This window comes from Anabas testudineus, chromosome 16 (genome assembly GCF_900324465.2).
Source record: "Anabas testudineus chromosome 16, fAnaTes1.2, whole genome shotgun sequence".
Taxonomy (NCBI): Eukaryota; Metazoa; Chordata; class Actinopteri; order Anabantiformes; family Anabantidae; genus Anabas; species Anabas testudineus.
Window position 1 is genome coordinate 12,184,027 of NC_046625.1, and position 17,430 is coordinate 12,201,456.

Consider the following 17,430-nt stretch of genomic DNA (forward strand, 5'->3'; position numbering starts at 1 on the left):
GAATGAGCCAAACTGTGCACACATGTTTGCATTTTGTACGCATTCTCCTGCATGACTTGTCTGTTTTTTTTTTCCTCCAACAGGATCAGTGTGTTGGTTGGGGCTCCTAAGGCGAACACGTCCCAACCCGGCATCGTGGAGGCTGGAGCAGTCTACTACTGCCCTTGGTCTGGACCTCCTGACAGCTGCAGACAGATACCTTTTGACAACTCCAGTGAGTTATCTGAAAGCATTTAATATCTGATCTTGTCATGGACCAAAATTTAAATGATAGACCTCCACAGGGTAGAATGATGTCCCCGGGACCCGCATTTTAAAGGATTTATATTATAAGTTACAGAACATGGAGGAGAATAACTGGCAGGGAGACATATGTTCACCATTGTCATTGTTTTAGTGAGCAACAGAAATCAAATTTAACAAGTTTTCATTTGGCTCATGTCCAGGTGGATCCTTTTTAAGCCATAGATGGCTCCAGATGTTCCTCTTTGGAACACACATAACCTGTGTGTCTGGCATGTGTGTGTGTGTGTGTGTATATGAGTTGGCACATGTTGCATAAAACAGAGATAAGACATATGGGTCTCATCAGCTTTGTCTAATGAAAAAGGTGGCTGGCAGGGTCCACATCATGTTGATGATGGTTTTCATCCATTCATATCATCCATTCTAATAGTCCAATCAGCGTTTATGTGTGTGTCTAATGTCTCTGATGCGCGCTTTTCCATCTGACTGTGTGTGCAGGAGGTAGAGAAGGAGAACAAGTGAGAAAGAGCGAGAGAGAGAGAGAGAGGGAGAGAGAGAGAGGGAGGCGGGTAAACTGTATGCACATGGGAATTTAGTTCCCCTTCGGAAGAAAGGGGGATTGGGCGAGGTCTGCTTTTTATTAAATCTTGAAAATGTATCCTTCTCTTCTCTTCCCCCTCTCTCATTCTCCATCAGTCTATCCATCTCCCTCTTTTACTCATCTCTATGTTTTTTTACAAGGACTTCTATCATCTTTACGAAAACCACAAAAACAGAGATAAAGACAAAACTGACCTTTTTCTATTGAAGATTTAGATGTAGGTGAAGAAAGCAGAATTAGAGCAGCAGCATATATTCTGCCGGGATTATTCATTTCATTTCATTTCAGGGAAAATTGTAAACAGAGAATCCAAAGCTTTAAGATGCAGAAAAGAAAGTTTCAGTTACGAATGGAGCTGGAGCAGTAGCTGCTCGCTGATCAGCTGACGTATCAAAGATGTGTGAATCAAACAAATAATAATCAGATGATGAAGCATGACTTCAGTGTTCTACTTTAACTAAAGCAATGTTCGTTGAAGATGGGGGCAAACCTGCAAAGAGAGGACGGTTTTCTTGATTCTTCCTGAAGTTAATTATAGGTTACTTTTTAAAAAGGGGTGAGTTTAAGTGTGAAGTGTTCTGGGGAAATTTCAGGTTTTGGACATAGAGGAATAAACAAAAAGGAACAACTGTGTGTATAATCTTATGCATGTGTGTATCATGGACTAGAATGGATGAGTATGCATAGTGTGATTAATGACAGTGACCACAGTCAATACATCTTGAGTTACAGTGGACCAAAGAGACACATAGACACACATGCGCTCATGCACGCTGTACAAAAAGTCAACAAGTGTGGTAAACATCTGTGTGCACTGTACTGGTTAATATCCATATGTCAGCTTCTCATGTGCCTTATGTGTGTACCTGTAGGGTTGCATGGCGTCAGTGACATTATACAGATGTGTGATATCATGCCAGTGCACTTGGAGGAGGGTTGGAACGGGGGGGGGGGGGGGGGGTGGATGATGTGATGATGTGGCGATAAATTAGTGGCAGATTGCACATTGATTATTAGAGAAACTTGGTAAAGCAGATTAATTCATTATTCCAGTCTCTTTATCTGCCCGTGCTGATTGTTGTTTCTTTAAGCTGCCAGAAAATTATACAATGACAACAAGTTAACTACTTATATTTAGTTTAACAAATGATAAAGTGTGACTGTTCACTATTTTCCACAGTCACTACAGACAATTGATTTGTACATTAGAGCATTTCTCATTCTCTACCTTCACTTGCTCTGGACCAACTGGTCCTTCAGTCACAAGTCTGTAATACCCATCACTCTCAGTTTGATGAGGAGGTGTCTGTATGGCTTTAAAGAGCTGCAGATGGCTTTTAATAAAACAAGTAAATGTGTGTGTGTGTGTGTGTGTGTGTCTGTCTGTCTACATTTTTGTAGCTTTGACCAAAAAAAAAAAGACCATCCAGTATCCTGACAAATGTCTCTTTCTTGGGGGGCAAATGGTGTTTTGATGTTTGTTATAGGCCTGTTTAAGACGTTGCTTTCTACATTACCACCGTCAATATCAGCTTTTACTGGCATCATTATGTTATGTCTCTTTCATCCTCTTTTTTTTATGTCCTTACCACTTCCCCCCCCCCCTCACCCATCTCCCTCTCTCTACCTCCAGATAACAGAATGATGAAGGTAAATGGCACCAGGGAGCCTGTTGAGTTTAAGTCGCACCAGTGGTTTGGAGCGTCGGTGAGGACACACAAAGGAAAAGTGGTGGTGAGTGAACATGATGTCAGTTAACATCACACATGCTATTGGTTATCTTTGCCCCTGTTGTCAAGGCTTCATGTTGCTATTTATCTCACAGTTTCATTCAATGGTAGTCAGAGTGTTTTTTTGTTGTTCAGGCATGTGCCCCTCTCTACCACTGGCGGACAGTGAAGCTGAGCGCAGACAAGGAACCAGTGGGGACCTGCTATGTGGCCGTCCAGAACTTCAGTGCCTATGCAGAGTACTCACCCTGCAGGACCAGTGAGTCACTCTCCCTTCCTTTATTTTTCATTTTTCTCTCTACTGTCAGTATAACACAAATTAACCACAGTTACCATATAGCACACGTCACTATAGTTATTGTTGGATACACTACATTGAATTTTATGTCGGCCTCCACACACACAACATGTGTGGTGCAATGCATTTTTGTTTGTGGTACCACATGGAAATAATATATATATAAAGATTTGGACTGTAGCATATCTTTTCTGAAACAGTGTCTGTGCTATTTAGACTAATCCCCGGCCTTCACTGTGAACAGTTTTCTCTGAAATTACTACCTACTGAAGTGTTGATAGCATGTTTTCAAGTCATTTTCAATATTTTGCACAAACAAAATTCCATGCTCTTCTGTTCTATTTGCATGGTGACAGAAATGTCAGCGGTGGATAGCTCAAAAACTGTGAGAAGACGTATATGTGTATATTTATTTTCTTCCTGGTACATTCCTTTGTCTGTTTGAGAGGTTTCTGCAGCAACCTGAAAATAATCTACCTCTCAGACAGTTTATATGTTGCTCTCTCTGTGTCCTCTTGTCCTTGTCATCAGTTGTGTAAATAGGATTCAGGGGATTTTCCTGCCTTTGCCTCCACGTCCCACCACTTCTATTTATTTGTTCCTCTCCCACTTTCTTCCTGTGACCCTCTCTCACTCTGTGTTGTGATAGGAGGCACCAGTATGAGCATGATAACGCAAAGTGGAGGCTATCAGGTGGCACATCATAAACAGCAGATCAAACACAGCCCTTATCATCCGCTCCATCATCAGCTTCAGAATCCCTCTCTGTTCACATGCATACACTTGAATACACACACTTTCATTCTTACTCTCCCTTTAGGAATTGGTTAAAGATCTTTTTTTTATTATGTTTATGTCAGTGCTGACTAATCACAACTAAAATAATCACATTGTAAAGTCAATAGTTCTCAGGGGAGAAATAAAGCCGTACATTTCTCAGGGCAGGGGATTATTTCTTTATCATGTGTCTGAGTCAGTTTTTCTGCCTCCAGCAGCTTTTTTGCTTCATCTTAAAATCTGCCCAGACACTACGACAGTAACTCACACTTTGTGTATATGAACACGTGTGTAGTAACACATCATTAAACCTCACCTCGGGGCGCCTCTGAAATGGAAGAACAATTCATTATGTGCACATATGTTTTGTGTGTTCATGCCCAGTTAGATGCAGTAATTTAAACCGAAACACACCTCAGCGCACGTCGAATAATTTTCTCCATTTATGTCGTTGCGTTTTTTCATCTGAAAGAGGTTCTGCTTTCTGCGCTGTTACATGAGTCATTTGCTCAAGGAAACGCTTGCTTGTTTTCAGATGATCCAGACCCAGAGGGGCAAGGGTTCTGTCAGGCTGGCTTCAGTGTTGATTTCACAAAGGTAAAGACCGCAGCAACAAACTGTACATAATCGCTATGACAACCCCTCAACACATTCTGTTAAGTTTCTTCCAACACAAGGCTCCCCTGCAAAGATTTATGGACGCAGGGAAGATGAGAGCGTGCATGTCCCCAGAGGACCCTCCACTCCCAGTGTGACCCATCGCATCTGAGCACAATAGACCAAACACGCGCACATTCTTTCACTACAGAGTCTATGTGAACCTTGACCTCTGTCTCATAGTCCACCTCTACCCTCCTGTACAGGAAGCTGTCATTCTCCACAGGATCTCAACAGGCATGACAGCAGGAATCATATGTGCTCACTACACGCAATATATACCACTCTAGTCTCTTATAAACAGACACACCGACAAATGTTTGTCACATGAATAACCCTAACTAATTGTATTTATTCCAGGAAGGGAGGCTGGTGGTGGGAGGACCTGGAAGTTTTTACTGGCAAGGTAACTGCAACAACAGTGTGTAAAATTGTATTTTCTCTCTCTCTCTCTCTCTCTCTCTTCTGCAATGACTTCATAAATGGGAAGATTTTCACATGAAAAATAAAAGAATAGATGCGAGTTTAACAGACGGGACAGCACACATATACAGATGCACATTGAAACATTTGCCAGATTTGCAGTTTTGTTCCAGTCTGACACTGGAGACGAAGGAAAGAAATGTCTCTTTCTCTTGTTTGGTGCTCTCCTACCTCACTCCTTTGCTTCATGCTTCTTTCAGTCTAAGTGTAACAGGAAGTGGGTGTTTGGCCTCTGTAATGAGCTGATCAGGGGGTAATGGACTGTAGGGGAACTACCTTGTGATAAAGTAAAGAGAGGCTTGGAAAAGCTTTGAGCAGAGGAAGAAAATCAAGGGCAAGCATGGGGACAAATGAAAGTTAGGTAGGGACTGAAAGACGGATGGAGAAAGAGAGAAGGGAGGACAACGTGTTGCTGCAGGGAGCAAGAAAGATGAGAAGTGAGGGAGTAGAAAGAGAAAGATGGATCTTCTTCATGTTAAAGGCGGCGCTGAGGTCAGCTTGCTTCCAGGGTTAGTCTAATCAAAGAGATGAAGGCTCTTAATAGACACAGCCAGTGTATCAGAGTTCAGCTGGTGCAGTGTAGCGCTGCTCCTCAACGCGAAGTGTGTCAGAGCGTGTGCGTCTTTTCTCTTCCCTCCTTTCCTCGTCACTTATCCTAATTTAGATGACAGTTCTGCAGATGTTGGGAAGGACCAGGGAGACAATTATTGATCAGTTGTATGGACTCACTCCCCCGCTTCCCTTCCTTTGTAATGTCTGATCTGTCTTTCTACAGCACTTCATTTCTCTGCAAAGTGAAGACAGACATCCTGTTTTCGCTAAGAAAACAGAGAAAGACAAAAGAGAAAAATAGCTCAGCCTCATTTTAAAACTGAAACACAATTCTTTTGTGATTTGGTTTATTGTTTGACATTAGTGTTGTTGTTGCATAAGGTTAAATAATGAATGCTGCAGCCTACATGACCGCACTAGACAGGCACCACAAACAGCAATAATGGACTGCTCTGCTCCCTCTGGGTGCCCTCAGCATGGCAAGGCTGGCTGCCTCCAGTTAAAACACTTCCTTCGAATGTTTATAAAAGCACTCAGTCTGGATTTTATAGCCTCTAATATACAACGATTATCTACAGCCTTCAGCCTGAGTCATCCTAAAATAACCTCTTTAATATACAATCTTGTTATCGCTGAGTGTAAATGACACTTGCAATAGCAGCAGTGACTTATGCATCTGTGTTAACAGTTTGTAACATGGTGTCTCATTAATCAGATTGGGTTTTAATATGTTGATATAGTGATATCTAACACCGGGAGATAAACCCAGAGAACAGTGTGACAGAGGCAGAGAGGGAGGAAGTGAAAGATGAGCTGGGGAGAGGGTTAAGAGGGCACATTTTCTTTTCCATCAGTACGCACACACACACATTAAAGAGGATTTATGGGAGGTTGAGGGCAGTCATAGATAAAATCACTTGTTTGTTTGACCCCATGTTCAACAACATGAGGAAGGGTGTTGTTTGTGTGTGTGCACACCTATAATTAAGAATCCTTGCACAGGACAGACCTGTTCCTGTTCCTGTTTCAATGTTCCTTTAAAAGGAACATTGCAGTATTTTTCCAGCTAAACAATCTGTTTGAGCTGTCCTCTGGGAGGATTTCTATGTGTCAATAGCTTTGTGCATCTTGCATGTAGAGCAGTCAGTCCAGCTCCAGCAGGTTTCTGTAGCAGAGGGCAGTGATGCTCCCTTCATGGGGTCCAAGCTGAAACCGCTGTCCACGAGCAGATGTGCCTCTCTCATCCTGAGTGTTTGTTTTTATCTGTGTGTGTGTGTGTGTATGTGTGTGTGTGTGTGTGTGTGTGCAGGTCAGGTGATGACAGCAGGAATAGCTGAGATACTGAATGGCTACTCTTTGAAGGCAATGCTGAGACAGGTTCCAGGAGAGAAACACACTAGGGCAGCTGAAGACACACATGATGACAGCTACCTTGGTAACATGCATTTTAATTAAATAATAATCATTATGTAACAAATACCGCATGCACAGACCATTACATATGACTTAATTTCACCCATATGTCATCATGTGCAACTGATTTCCTCCTAGGTTACTCTGTGGCAGTGGGGGAGTTTACAGGAGACTCTGAACAAGGTGAGAAAGCCAACAATTCATTACAACTAACCGCATGCAACACCCGAGGAATCCCTCACTAACAACGGCAGTGCCTCCCTGCAACGCAGTCTGGAGCTCGACATATTCGCAGCACTCTCTGTATGCTCCGCGCCTGGATGCCAGGAACACTGAGGGGTGTGATAGTGTGAGCGATAGGGAGTGGACAGCTGGGTGATTGGGTTTGAACTCAGAGGCAATAATGAGAACTGTCTCTATGAGTCTGGGTCGTGACCCCATGGGACGGGACTTCAGGAAAAACTGATAAAGGGATTTCCTGTCCTGCTTTTTGACTGATTAGAATGATTAGTGACAGACTCCACAGACCCCTTCAGGTTTAGAGCTGGTCTGGAATACTTTACAGACTTGAAATATTAGGTGGAAAGAGAGACAGGCACGCATCATTTTATTAAAAATGTGCAGATGGCGAGCGCCTTTGAGTTTAACTTTGTTGGCCTTTTAAAAAAATGTACTATTTAGGCCAAAATCAATTCATAAAAGAGAATATAAAAACATTTAATTTGTCTTGATCCCATTTGTATACACACTCTGGTGGCTTGCCAGCTGTGTAGCATTTGGATTCATATCTCTTTGAAAGCTTCAGGTGCTGCTGATGTTCAGCTCATTCCTCATACCACAAATTAAACACACAAGTAATAAAAAAACATTTTGTGGATAAATCAAGATTTTCCACAGTTATACCAGATCATTTTCAAACTCTTTATAACTATCTTCACTTACTGTTGTCTGCTGTCACAAATATGAGACCCTCCTCCCCCAAAGTTTCCCATTCATAATTTCCTGTCTATAAAAGCATCTTGCTAATCAACATTTAGTGGGATCTTCAAGGGATCCTCTTGCGTTTACATACCCCCATATCACTCCGCAAAGACCCCGCACCTCCTCCGGCACAACACATGTCAGAGAGTCTTAAAGAAGCCTTAAGAAGTTACACATGCCTGCTGGTGTGTTGTGTTGTGGTGCTGGGCTTGTTGTGGTCTTGTTCTCCAAAACCTCTTCAGGCTCGAGAACTGGTTGTAACTGGGGGTTCTGAGCAAAGATGAAGCTGGGAAGTTCTGGTTTATAAGCCTGTGGTTGAGCCTGTTGGGTAGAGCTGGAGGGCACGAGGGGGTGGGGCACTGAGATCATCCCTATACGCTCACAGCACAGCACTCATCAATCAATTTACAAGCAGAGCCTAAGTACCCGTTTACCTAGTAGCAGGATGGACTGGGTAAGGAGGGTTAAGGGTTCAGGCCTTTGTCAAGCCTGATCTTTCTCTATAGGTTTTTCTCTCTCTCACACACACACACACACACACACACTAATTAATGTAATTCTTTCTTTGTTTTCATGTTTACCAGAGCTGATAGCAGGAGTCCCAAGAGGAGCACAGAACTTTGGATATGTGAGTATGGACGGATGAGCAGATTAGACGAAAGGCACATAGGAGAGATCTTGGTGCCATAAAAGACATGTTTCATTCAGCTGCAACTGCTGAGAATGAAAATCATGTGCTATGTCCCTATGTAAGTCAGCAGATCAGAAACTCAACAGAACACCTAGGGGAGATTTTGCACTGATACGATTATCATCTAAGCACAGACAGAGGATGGTGTTCATGCCTCCAGTAGACCTAAGGAGACTTGGGGAATTTGTAAACACTGAAGCTGGTAGCACAGCAATCCTGTGTCAAGCTTCCATGCAGAATGTGCAGAACATATAAATATACAGTACCTACTGTATTTACATGGTTGTATGCTACATATACTGTAGTAGTAGTAGTCTTGTGTTCTCTTATGGGAACATGTCCCCAGGGCTGACTGTGTCAATCCTATCTAATGGCACACAGCTTCCGCTGCATGTGGAGGGAGGTGACCCCACCTAACCCCACTAACCCTTCTCCACACACACACAACCCCTAACCCTAACCTGCAGTGCAACCGCAGGACTTACCAAACTGTGCTACACTCGTGCACAGCAACAGTGTGAATTTTATATGAGCTCGTCCAAGACTGCCCTTCCTGTACAGGACAGTGCACTGCGAGTGTTATAGATGGGGGCTTGTAGCTCACAGTAGGAGCGGTGTTATGAGGGATGCAGGTAGCCCATGTTAGAGGCCTGACACTGGAGTAGCTGTCAGACCTGATCTGAGTTCTTCTGGTACCCAGCTGAGAAGTCAGAACATAGAAAAGCTGATGTCCAAGAAGGCGATTTAAGAATTAGTGTTTACACATCCTCATCTGACTGTGTTTGTAAGTCTCCATTTAGTATGTCTTTGAGACATCTGTGATTGGATCAATGTGTATGCATATGTGTGTGTGCGTGTGTGTGTGTGTGTGTTTGCGTAGCCCCCGGCTGTCTCCATGTGGTTGTTATTTTAGGTCTTATGAAGGAATTCTCAGCCTCCCCCCTCCGTCTCTCCCCATGACCGGGGTTAGGATTGGGGGGAAGGAGAGAAAGATGAGGGGAAAATGGTAAAGTCACAAAGACGACAGTGGTGGCGTGGGGGGCGGAGGGGTGGAGGGGTGGAGGGGCAGGGAAAATAAAGGGGCTTGAGTTGAATAAAAGCTTTTTGTGCGGTTTCTTCCGTTTTTCCTGCATTCTTCGTGTGCCTGTTTGTCAGACTTCTTGGCACTGTTTACTCCTGGTACATACAAAGGCTGGTGCTGTATTAGTTGTGCAGTATTGTTTCTGAAAGTCTGTCTGTTTGGTTTAGGTGGCGATGATCAACTCCACCAATCTGACGTTCATCCAGAACTTCACAGGAGAACAGGTAGGAGCACAGTCTGTCATATTGCTGGGCTGCAACATAAACCACTGCACAAGTGGTTGTGGTTGAAGATACTCATCGTCTTTCCTTGCCTGTCACTGTCAGATGGCCTCCTACTTTGGCTACGCTGTGGCTGTCACTGACCTGAATGGAGATGGGTGAGTAGAAACTCCGTTGTCACTCCAGGCACACGCTCTTGCTCTTTCTTTTTCTTTAAAATTAAGCTTTGTGTCCCCAGGACGGACGATGTCCTGGTCGGAGCGCCCCTCTATATGGAGAGAGAGATGGAGAGCAAGCCCAGAGAAGTGGGGAGGGTTTACCTGTACCTGCAGATGGCCCCGCTCACTTTCTCAAAACCTGTCGCCCTCACTGGCACACACACCTTTGGACGCTTCGGCACGGCTATAGCACCTCTTGGAGACGTCAACCAAGACGGATACAATGGTATGCTGAGAGTGAAAGAGTGTAGAGAGTGGAAGTGAAGGAGAAAGGAAAAAAAGAATACGAGATGAGATACAGTGCAAAGACAGGAAGAGAAAGATACAGAGATGAGGAAATTTTACAAAATCCATGGATATGTTTTGTATCTCAGCGGAAAAACCCTTTTTCCTTGTACTTGTGCCCACATGGAGCTGATATTTTCAGGTAAACCCCAAAGGCAGACAAATCTTTTTCAGTGTTTTCCGTGCCTCTTGGACTGTTTTGTCTCTGCCTGAAGAAATACTATCAGATGCTGCTGTTAGAGAAAACTTAAAGTTCTTCAGCCAATCAGGAAGTGCGACAATGAAGGATTGTGTGAACTTGTTTCCTCTTGTGATGATGACGGTTAAAGCCATGTGTGTGCAATCGTGTATATCTGTGTGTGTGTGTGTGTGTGTATGTGTGCACGCATGTGTGTGTTGGGATTATTTTTAACCCACCAGATGTGCCCTGAGATAAAATCATCTGGGAGTTTTTGTCCTGCAGCCCAGAGTTCATTCCTCTTCGATGTGTTTGTTTTATCCTCACATTGATTGGACAAAGACGCACACACAGGCCCATGCAGCATGAAGCTGCAGCCTGCCGCCTTAAAATTAATGAAGTGATGCACATCTGGCCCTCATATGACATGAGTTGTACTGATTTATGTTTTATTTATTTATGAGCAGCATGTGTTAATGTACATCCCATCCATTTAAACCCTTTAACCATCAGATCAATAACCATTGGATCAATATTGAAGCCTTCTCTGGTCAGAAACGTAAATCACATCAGGCTGTCTGTCAAGATGTGACAGTCTCTGCGGGGCTGTGATTTGGCCTGAAAGGAGATGGAAGCATCTCTGCAAGCTGAGTACACCTCCATGTCCGGAGCATGATTTAATTATTTTGCATTTCATTGTAGAGTCACCATGGAAACACTGATCAGGGTTTTCAGCAGTTTCTTTTTACCGATGTCAAACTGCTGTTTTCAACTATACCTGTGCCATAGTGTGTGTCGGTGCATAATCACTGACAGATCCCTTTTCCTTCTGTGATGACACTGAACCTCTTTGTCCTCCTATAGCAACGAGCTCATCGTTCCATTTCTAAATGTCTTCACTATAGCAGAACCATACCCATTTCCTCTCATCTTCGTGGCTTTATTGAGTGTCCATTGTTGAAACCTTGCAATTTAGCTAATTTAATTTGGCATGTGGCTCTGTGTTTTTAATTTTTATCAACCAGTACTGGCTTTCTGTCCCCATCACTCTCATGGTGTCAGCCTGTTTCTGTTTGTGGGTAACAGTCTCCTATAGTTTTGGTCACAGTCATCCCAGTGGGTGTTCCACGGGCTGTCTCCCTGTGGATGTCTGCATTGTGTGGGATGCTGCTGAGAAATACCCATGAATGACTTTCACATTATCTGAACACTTTTTTAAAAAAAACAGTTATGTATACATACCCACACAAAGACATGGAGACTCACATACACGTATGTGCACACACTGGCTCATATATAAACTTGCATACACACATGGTTGCAGTTATCCTCTCTACCCTACAATCTACTTCATGTGGAACTGGTTGTTTAGGCTGAGAGAGAGGGGGTCCGGAGACAAACAGGATGTCTAGAGGTGTTTGGACAGTTTCATACTGTACTTTAATGCAGGACAGTGCATTGAATAGTTAATTTACTAAGTGGTTGAAGGATAAATACTCACATCTGTTTGTATTATAGTGAATCTATGTGTTTTGTCATCAGGACAGGTGTTTGATACCTGCTTTATTTCTATTTCCATGGTCAGTATTGTTCTGTATTTGTTAGGTATTCTTGCTAAGAGTTAAATGACAGGATTGATACCACCTATGTATCGTGGTAAATCATCTTAGCACAAGGATCAGAAGACAGAGACTGTTTTGCTTGAATTAAATGTATATCTAATCAGGCAATAGTCCTAGTCCACTAATGTTTTAGTGTGTTTGTACAGTTTGGTGTCTCATATAAATCTGGAGGACAATGACCAAGTGCCTTACTTCTCCTTTAAACACACTGGTGTGTAGGTGCTGTTTACATGCTAAGCTAAGCTTATTGCCTGCTGGCTACAGCTTCACATTTTACAGACAAACATGTGTTTGCCTTCCCACTTTAGTCTCACTAAGAAAGTGAAACAGGTTTTAAAGTTAGGAGAAACTCTTAGAATAACCAAATGTGTCCCATGCAGAGCATAATACAAGAATCAGACTGAGACATTGTCTCACTGGATAGATAAGAGACAAGATTAAAAGATGAGTAAAACTAATGGAAGTTAAAGAAAAGAGGTAAATGGCCAAGTCCCCGAGTGCAGGTAAAGGAAGGTCAATCTCTTTTCCGTCTACCAGAATGTTTTCCTCTGCTGCTGTCTCAGTGGGGCATTAACCCTACTGATGTCTAAACCATGCGTATGCTTGTGTCATCCCTCAGACGTGGCGGTGGGTTGTCCGTTTGGAGGTGAGGAGCGTGGAGGCAGAGTATTGATCTTTAACGGTAACAGAGACGTAACGACACAAGGCCTGACGCTGAGCCAAGAGCTGAGAGCAGCCCGGACCTCCAGTGTTGGCTTGCCTGGATATGGATTCAGTCTGAGAGGAGGCCAAGATCTGGACAACAATCAGTATCCTGGTAACTACTCCCACTCAACAAGGCAACTAAGACTGTTTTCTTCTCGGCTCCCCAAGTTATAATCAGAATTCTTTCTCAGAGTTACATTCCTTCACTCCTTCACTTCTCCACTTTCCTTCCAGCTCCTCTCATTATAGCGTCCCTCCTCCTCATTCTTGACCTCCACATTTTTCATTGTTCCCCCCCATACGCTCCTCCACTACCATCCCCATGTTCTCCCATGCTGCTTTCCTCCTCTTCTTCTCTGGTAAAGTCATCAGCCAGTAGAAGGGGGTATAGGGATGAGTGCCAATGAGCTGCTGCCGCATCCATTCTTTGGGGGATTTACCGTACTTAAGAAGGAGAGAAAACATATGATTTTGAGAAAGAAAAAAAGACGTATAATAATACATTATCTGCATGTTCACTCTGCCAGACATTCGAGCCTCAGCCCATATCTCAAAAATTGTGAGCAGACAAAGCAGCATTCAAACTACATGCAGAAAGTCCCTATCTTCTATGCCACCTACTTACTTTACCAGTGAGCTCAACTGTTTGACTTCACAAAACATATCATAAAACCTCACTGCAATCCTAATAGACCTGAAGAAGAGGATTTTTTGTATGAGTGTGAAGCTGTTTATGTTCAGAAAAAAGGCATTCGAAACAAAGCAGGTCTGTAAAACCTGTGTTTTACTACCTTGTTTTCTCCCTAATTTGGAGTTACTCCGCTCTCACTGGCTTTGAGCTCCACAGATTAGGCCAGAAATGAGAATTTGTTTAGTTTTACCTTTTTTTGTTTCTTTGCCCCCACTCTTTACTCCGTTTCCCTTTGATTCTGCTATAATAACAGATTTCTTCATTCCACAAACAGGATATCAAGGGAAAATACGTGCACACGAACACACTGAAGTTTCACTGGTGGTCAGAGCGTGTTGAGTGTGTGCCAGGCTCCAGGTCAAAGCGAGACCCTGTGCAGACCCACTGCAAATCAAAGCTCCTGAATTAAAAACATTGAAAAACACCGTATAGTATGTAGACACCGGCTGAAACTTTGGAAGGAGGAAATGGAGTAGAAACTCATGGGTGGTAGTACTTTGAGCCAACACACACACACTCACGCGCCATATAAACATGCACACACACAAACATGCAGCGCTTGTGTCGTCTGTCATTAAAGAGCTGGCTTGCGGAAGTGAGACACACACACACACACACACACACACGTGGAGTGTCATTAGCAGGGTAGTAAAGTCACACCGTTCAAAAGAGTCAGTGATGTTTGATCAGCTTTATGAGAGGACTACGCAGGCGTCTACAAGGCCTGCAAGAGCTGCCATGTGCCCACATCAACATTAAATATCATTAGTCTACTGCAGGAACACTAAGAGGAAGGAGAGAGATGATTAGACCTGGCTCATAACATTTAAAATGACCTTTTCCTTCAAATATTAGGTCATATGTTTGTCTTTTAATTTGATAACTTACAATGGAAACCTAAATGACAAACCATGACAAAGAAAGCAGTATAAGAAAAACGACGACACCCACATTCAGAATTTAGCTGAATTAGGAAACAAGCATGACACAGATTGAGGTGGGGTCAGCGGTGTGTGTTGGAAGAGGGTTAGATTGCCTGGGGATGCATTTTTGGTTCAGCCAAGGGGGTCAAAGGTCAAAAACTGACAATGTTTTACCTGTCAATCACTATGGCTTGCTGAGAGAGTTACAGACACAGAGTGTTGAGGTCTGCTTGTGTGTGGTGGTGAGGGGTGATTAGGCCGATCATTCAGTTTATCGTGTATTTAATGAACATCTATACTTTCAGCTTCGTCTTGTTCCATTAAAGTTAAAAGTTTTGTCCCTTTTAGAAGGTTTTTCGTTCTCAATAGTATAGTTATGCATCCCCAATGTGACTTTAAACAAATCTACCATATTAGGCAATCTTGTAAAACCTCCCACAGTTTGGTTTGGCCATTGAATTGGCCAATTCCCCCTGTCTGCAGTGTAAAAATGTAATTCTCAGAATAGAATAGTGTTAGCATAGTCTAATGGCTGGGAAGGATTATTGAATGACCTTACAATCCCTTATTTCTTTTTGAAAGCCACCTCTTTTTGTAGTGAGTGCCATTGACCTTTGGCATTTCATCATCAAGGCCAGTTCTCTGCAACCAAACAGGCAGTCAGTGACAGCTTGACAGTCCGTCTAAACTCTGGAGAGAAGTTTTGTTTTCACAGCACAGGACAGACACCATCAACTAAAGAACCTCAGTTTCCAAAGCTATAAATGCACCTAGAACTGCCCTCAATGAGTGAACTGAAGTGTACAGACCGGCTTACCAGCCAATTTGTGTGTGCATATGGTTTGGTGTAGACACACACACACACACACTGACCTCAAATCAACAGTGGCAGGCAAGCTTTCCTGTGTGTAAGGAAATGGGATTGACATGGAAAGCAAAGTGGGCCGTTATTTGATTTAGCCCTTGGTGCAGCCATGCACATGCTCACACTCTCGCACACACTTAACCCCAGAGGTGCCCCATCCTCAAATCAGTCACATGTCATGCAGTGATTTTGAGAGCAAACACAAGTGTCAGGATAAGGAGCAGAGGCACCCATCTCCATCGAGCACATGTACACATTTGTGCAAGAAGTGGAATTAAATTTCTAGGTTACACAACTCCAACAGCAGAGTGGATAAAGGAATGTAGACTTGGAGTCAGGTGGTCCCTCTCTCACTATTACTCCCTCTGCTGAAAACACACCTTACCCCTGATGGCTTTCACACATTGTGGTTTAAAGGCCAAATGCACAATCTTCCACTCTCCTTTTCTTTCTATCATTTTCCTCCTCCTCCTCCTCCTCATGTGCTCTTTTCACCCTTTTCTGTACCTCTTCAACTGCCCCACAAAACCCACATCTTTGTGTCTCATAGTGCTACGCACACACACACACAGACGCAAGCACTCCCGTAGCATAAAACACTGCGCACCCCAGGGGAGGAGGGGACAGTGCCTAAATGTTTAATGTTGTGGTTTCAGGGGGGCTCAATGACTGCAGCCAAAGGCAGAAACAGATGTGCCTTTCTCAAATTCAATTTGTCCCTTTCTTCTTAAATCCGTAGGAGAGGAAAGACACAACAAATGAACAGTAAAGTGTACAAGAGTACGTTTCCACCAGCTTCAGTCAACAGTGTCTATAGCAGGTGTTTACAGCGTTTCCCACTGAGAGTCAGTTAATTAATAAAGTAGATGATCAACAGATAATTTATACTATACTAAACATTTTACTGGCTCCTGCTTGTCAAATATGAATATTTAGTTTTATGTGTCATAAAAAAATCTGGGAATGTCTGGAAAGTCCATTTTTTATTTTATAAGCCAAATAATTAGTCAGTTAATCATAAAAATTAATTAATCATAATAAATGTAATGTTCCATCCTCTGACCAGCATGAGGTGTTTTTGCCTTTCTCACATTACTTCATCTGGTGTGGGTGCATTGTATCCATTCAGTGCCTCTCTTCAGTTTCATATTGTTTTAATCAGAACTGTTACGCACGCATGTGTGTGTGTCTGTGTGTGTGTGTATTTGTGTGGTTTTCATTGGTATGTGTCCCCTGACCGCAGTCATTAAATACCAGCCCTATTTTAAACTTTGAGAGCCAATTAAAAGTGTGTGTTCATCAGAAAACCCATGAAAACAAATAAAAAATCACATATAGATGAGATCTGTTGCTGCTTACAATTAGTAGCTGACTGTTGCTGAGGAGGCTGTTGGGAAATGGCTTTGTTTAGCAAAATGTGATTGGAGGATTGTGAAATTTCTAATGGCACTGGAATGCAGCGTCGGGTCCCTGTCTCGCAGCACAGAGACACGTACGAACACACACGGTCATACGTGCACAAACACACACATTAGCTCATGTTGCGTTTCTGAATTGAACCAGCACATGTGTGAGAGGAAAAAGCACGATGATATCAGAATGTCGATGCTATATCACAGTGTGGGTGTGGGTGTGAGTGTGTGTGTGTGTGTGCGTGTGTGTACGTATGTGAGAAGTCTTTGTGTTTGATGAAGATTGCTGGAGACCTTGAAACCAGTCCCGTCTGTAGCATCCTTTGAAGCTCTCTTTCCTGTCTCTCTCCCTCCCCCTCTCTCTCTCTCTCTCTCTTCCCTCGCAGATCTGATCGTGGGGGCATTTGGGGCAGCTGAGGTGTTGGTGTACAGGTGAGAAAGTATAAGATGTTCTGTCACTTTCTGAAGTGTTTCTCACATTTGTGCTTTTCCAAAACGTAGAGACTGTCAAGTTTTGTATCTCAGACTATGTTTTGTACGTAGGTCTCAAGCTGTAGTGTCTGTGGATGCTGAGATGATCCTTACTCCAAAAATCCTGAATCCTGATGACCGACAGTGTCACCTGCCAGAGACAGACATTATGGTCACCTGGTAAGAAGACCATAGATATCCAGTGTTCAATACAGACCAGTAGTTATCTTTCATTAATACATTTCTCTTTGGGATGGTAAATTGATCATTTACACAAGTACAAACTAAAACTAACATGTCCTGCGGGTTCACAATGTTCTACAGATATG

The 17,430-nt window shown here is 43.0% G+C and overlaps 1 protein-coding gene across 1 annotated transcript in view; it reads left to right on the forward strand.

Moving 5' to 3' along the window:
* itga8 (integrin, alpha 8) overlaps positions 1–17,430 on the forward strand; it is a 32,134-nt gene that overhangs the window by 683 nt on the left and 14,021 nt on the right. Inside the window, exons 2-15 of the mRNA XM_026372260.1 lie at positions 84–214; positions 2,481–2,581; positions 2,713–2,836; positions 4,188–4,249; positions 4,670–4,715; positions 6,654–6,779; positions 6,896–6,940; positions 8,323–8,366; positions 9,678–9,734; positions 9,837–9,889; positions 9,970–10,175; positions 12,654–12,851; positions 17,017–17,062; positions 17,174–17,281. Of these exons, the coding sequence (XP_026228045.1) occupies positions 84–214; positions 2,481–2,581; positions 2,713–2,836; positions 4,188–4,249; positions 4,670–4,715; positions 6,654–6,779; positions 6,896–6,940; positions 8,323–8,366; positions 9,678–9,734; positions 9,837–9,889; positions 9,970–10,175; positions 12,654–12,851; positions 17,017–17,062; positions 17,174–17,281 (1,347 nt within the window). The remainder of the gene's footprint in view (positions 1–83; positions 215–2,480; positions 2,582–2,712; positions 2,837–4,187; positions 4,250–4,669; positions 4,716–6,653; positions 6,780–6,895; positions 6,941–8,322; positions 8,367–9,677; positions 9,735–9,836; positions 9,890–9,969; positions 10,176–12,653; positions 12,852–17,016; positions 17,063–17,173; positions 17,282–17,430) is intronic.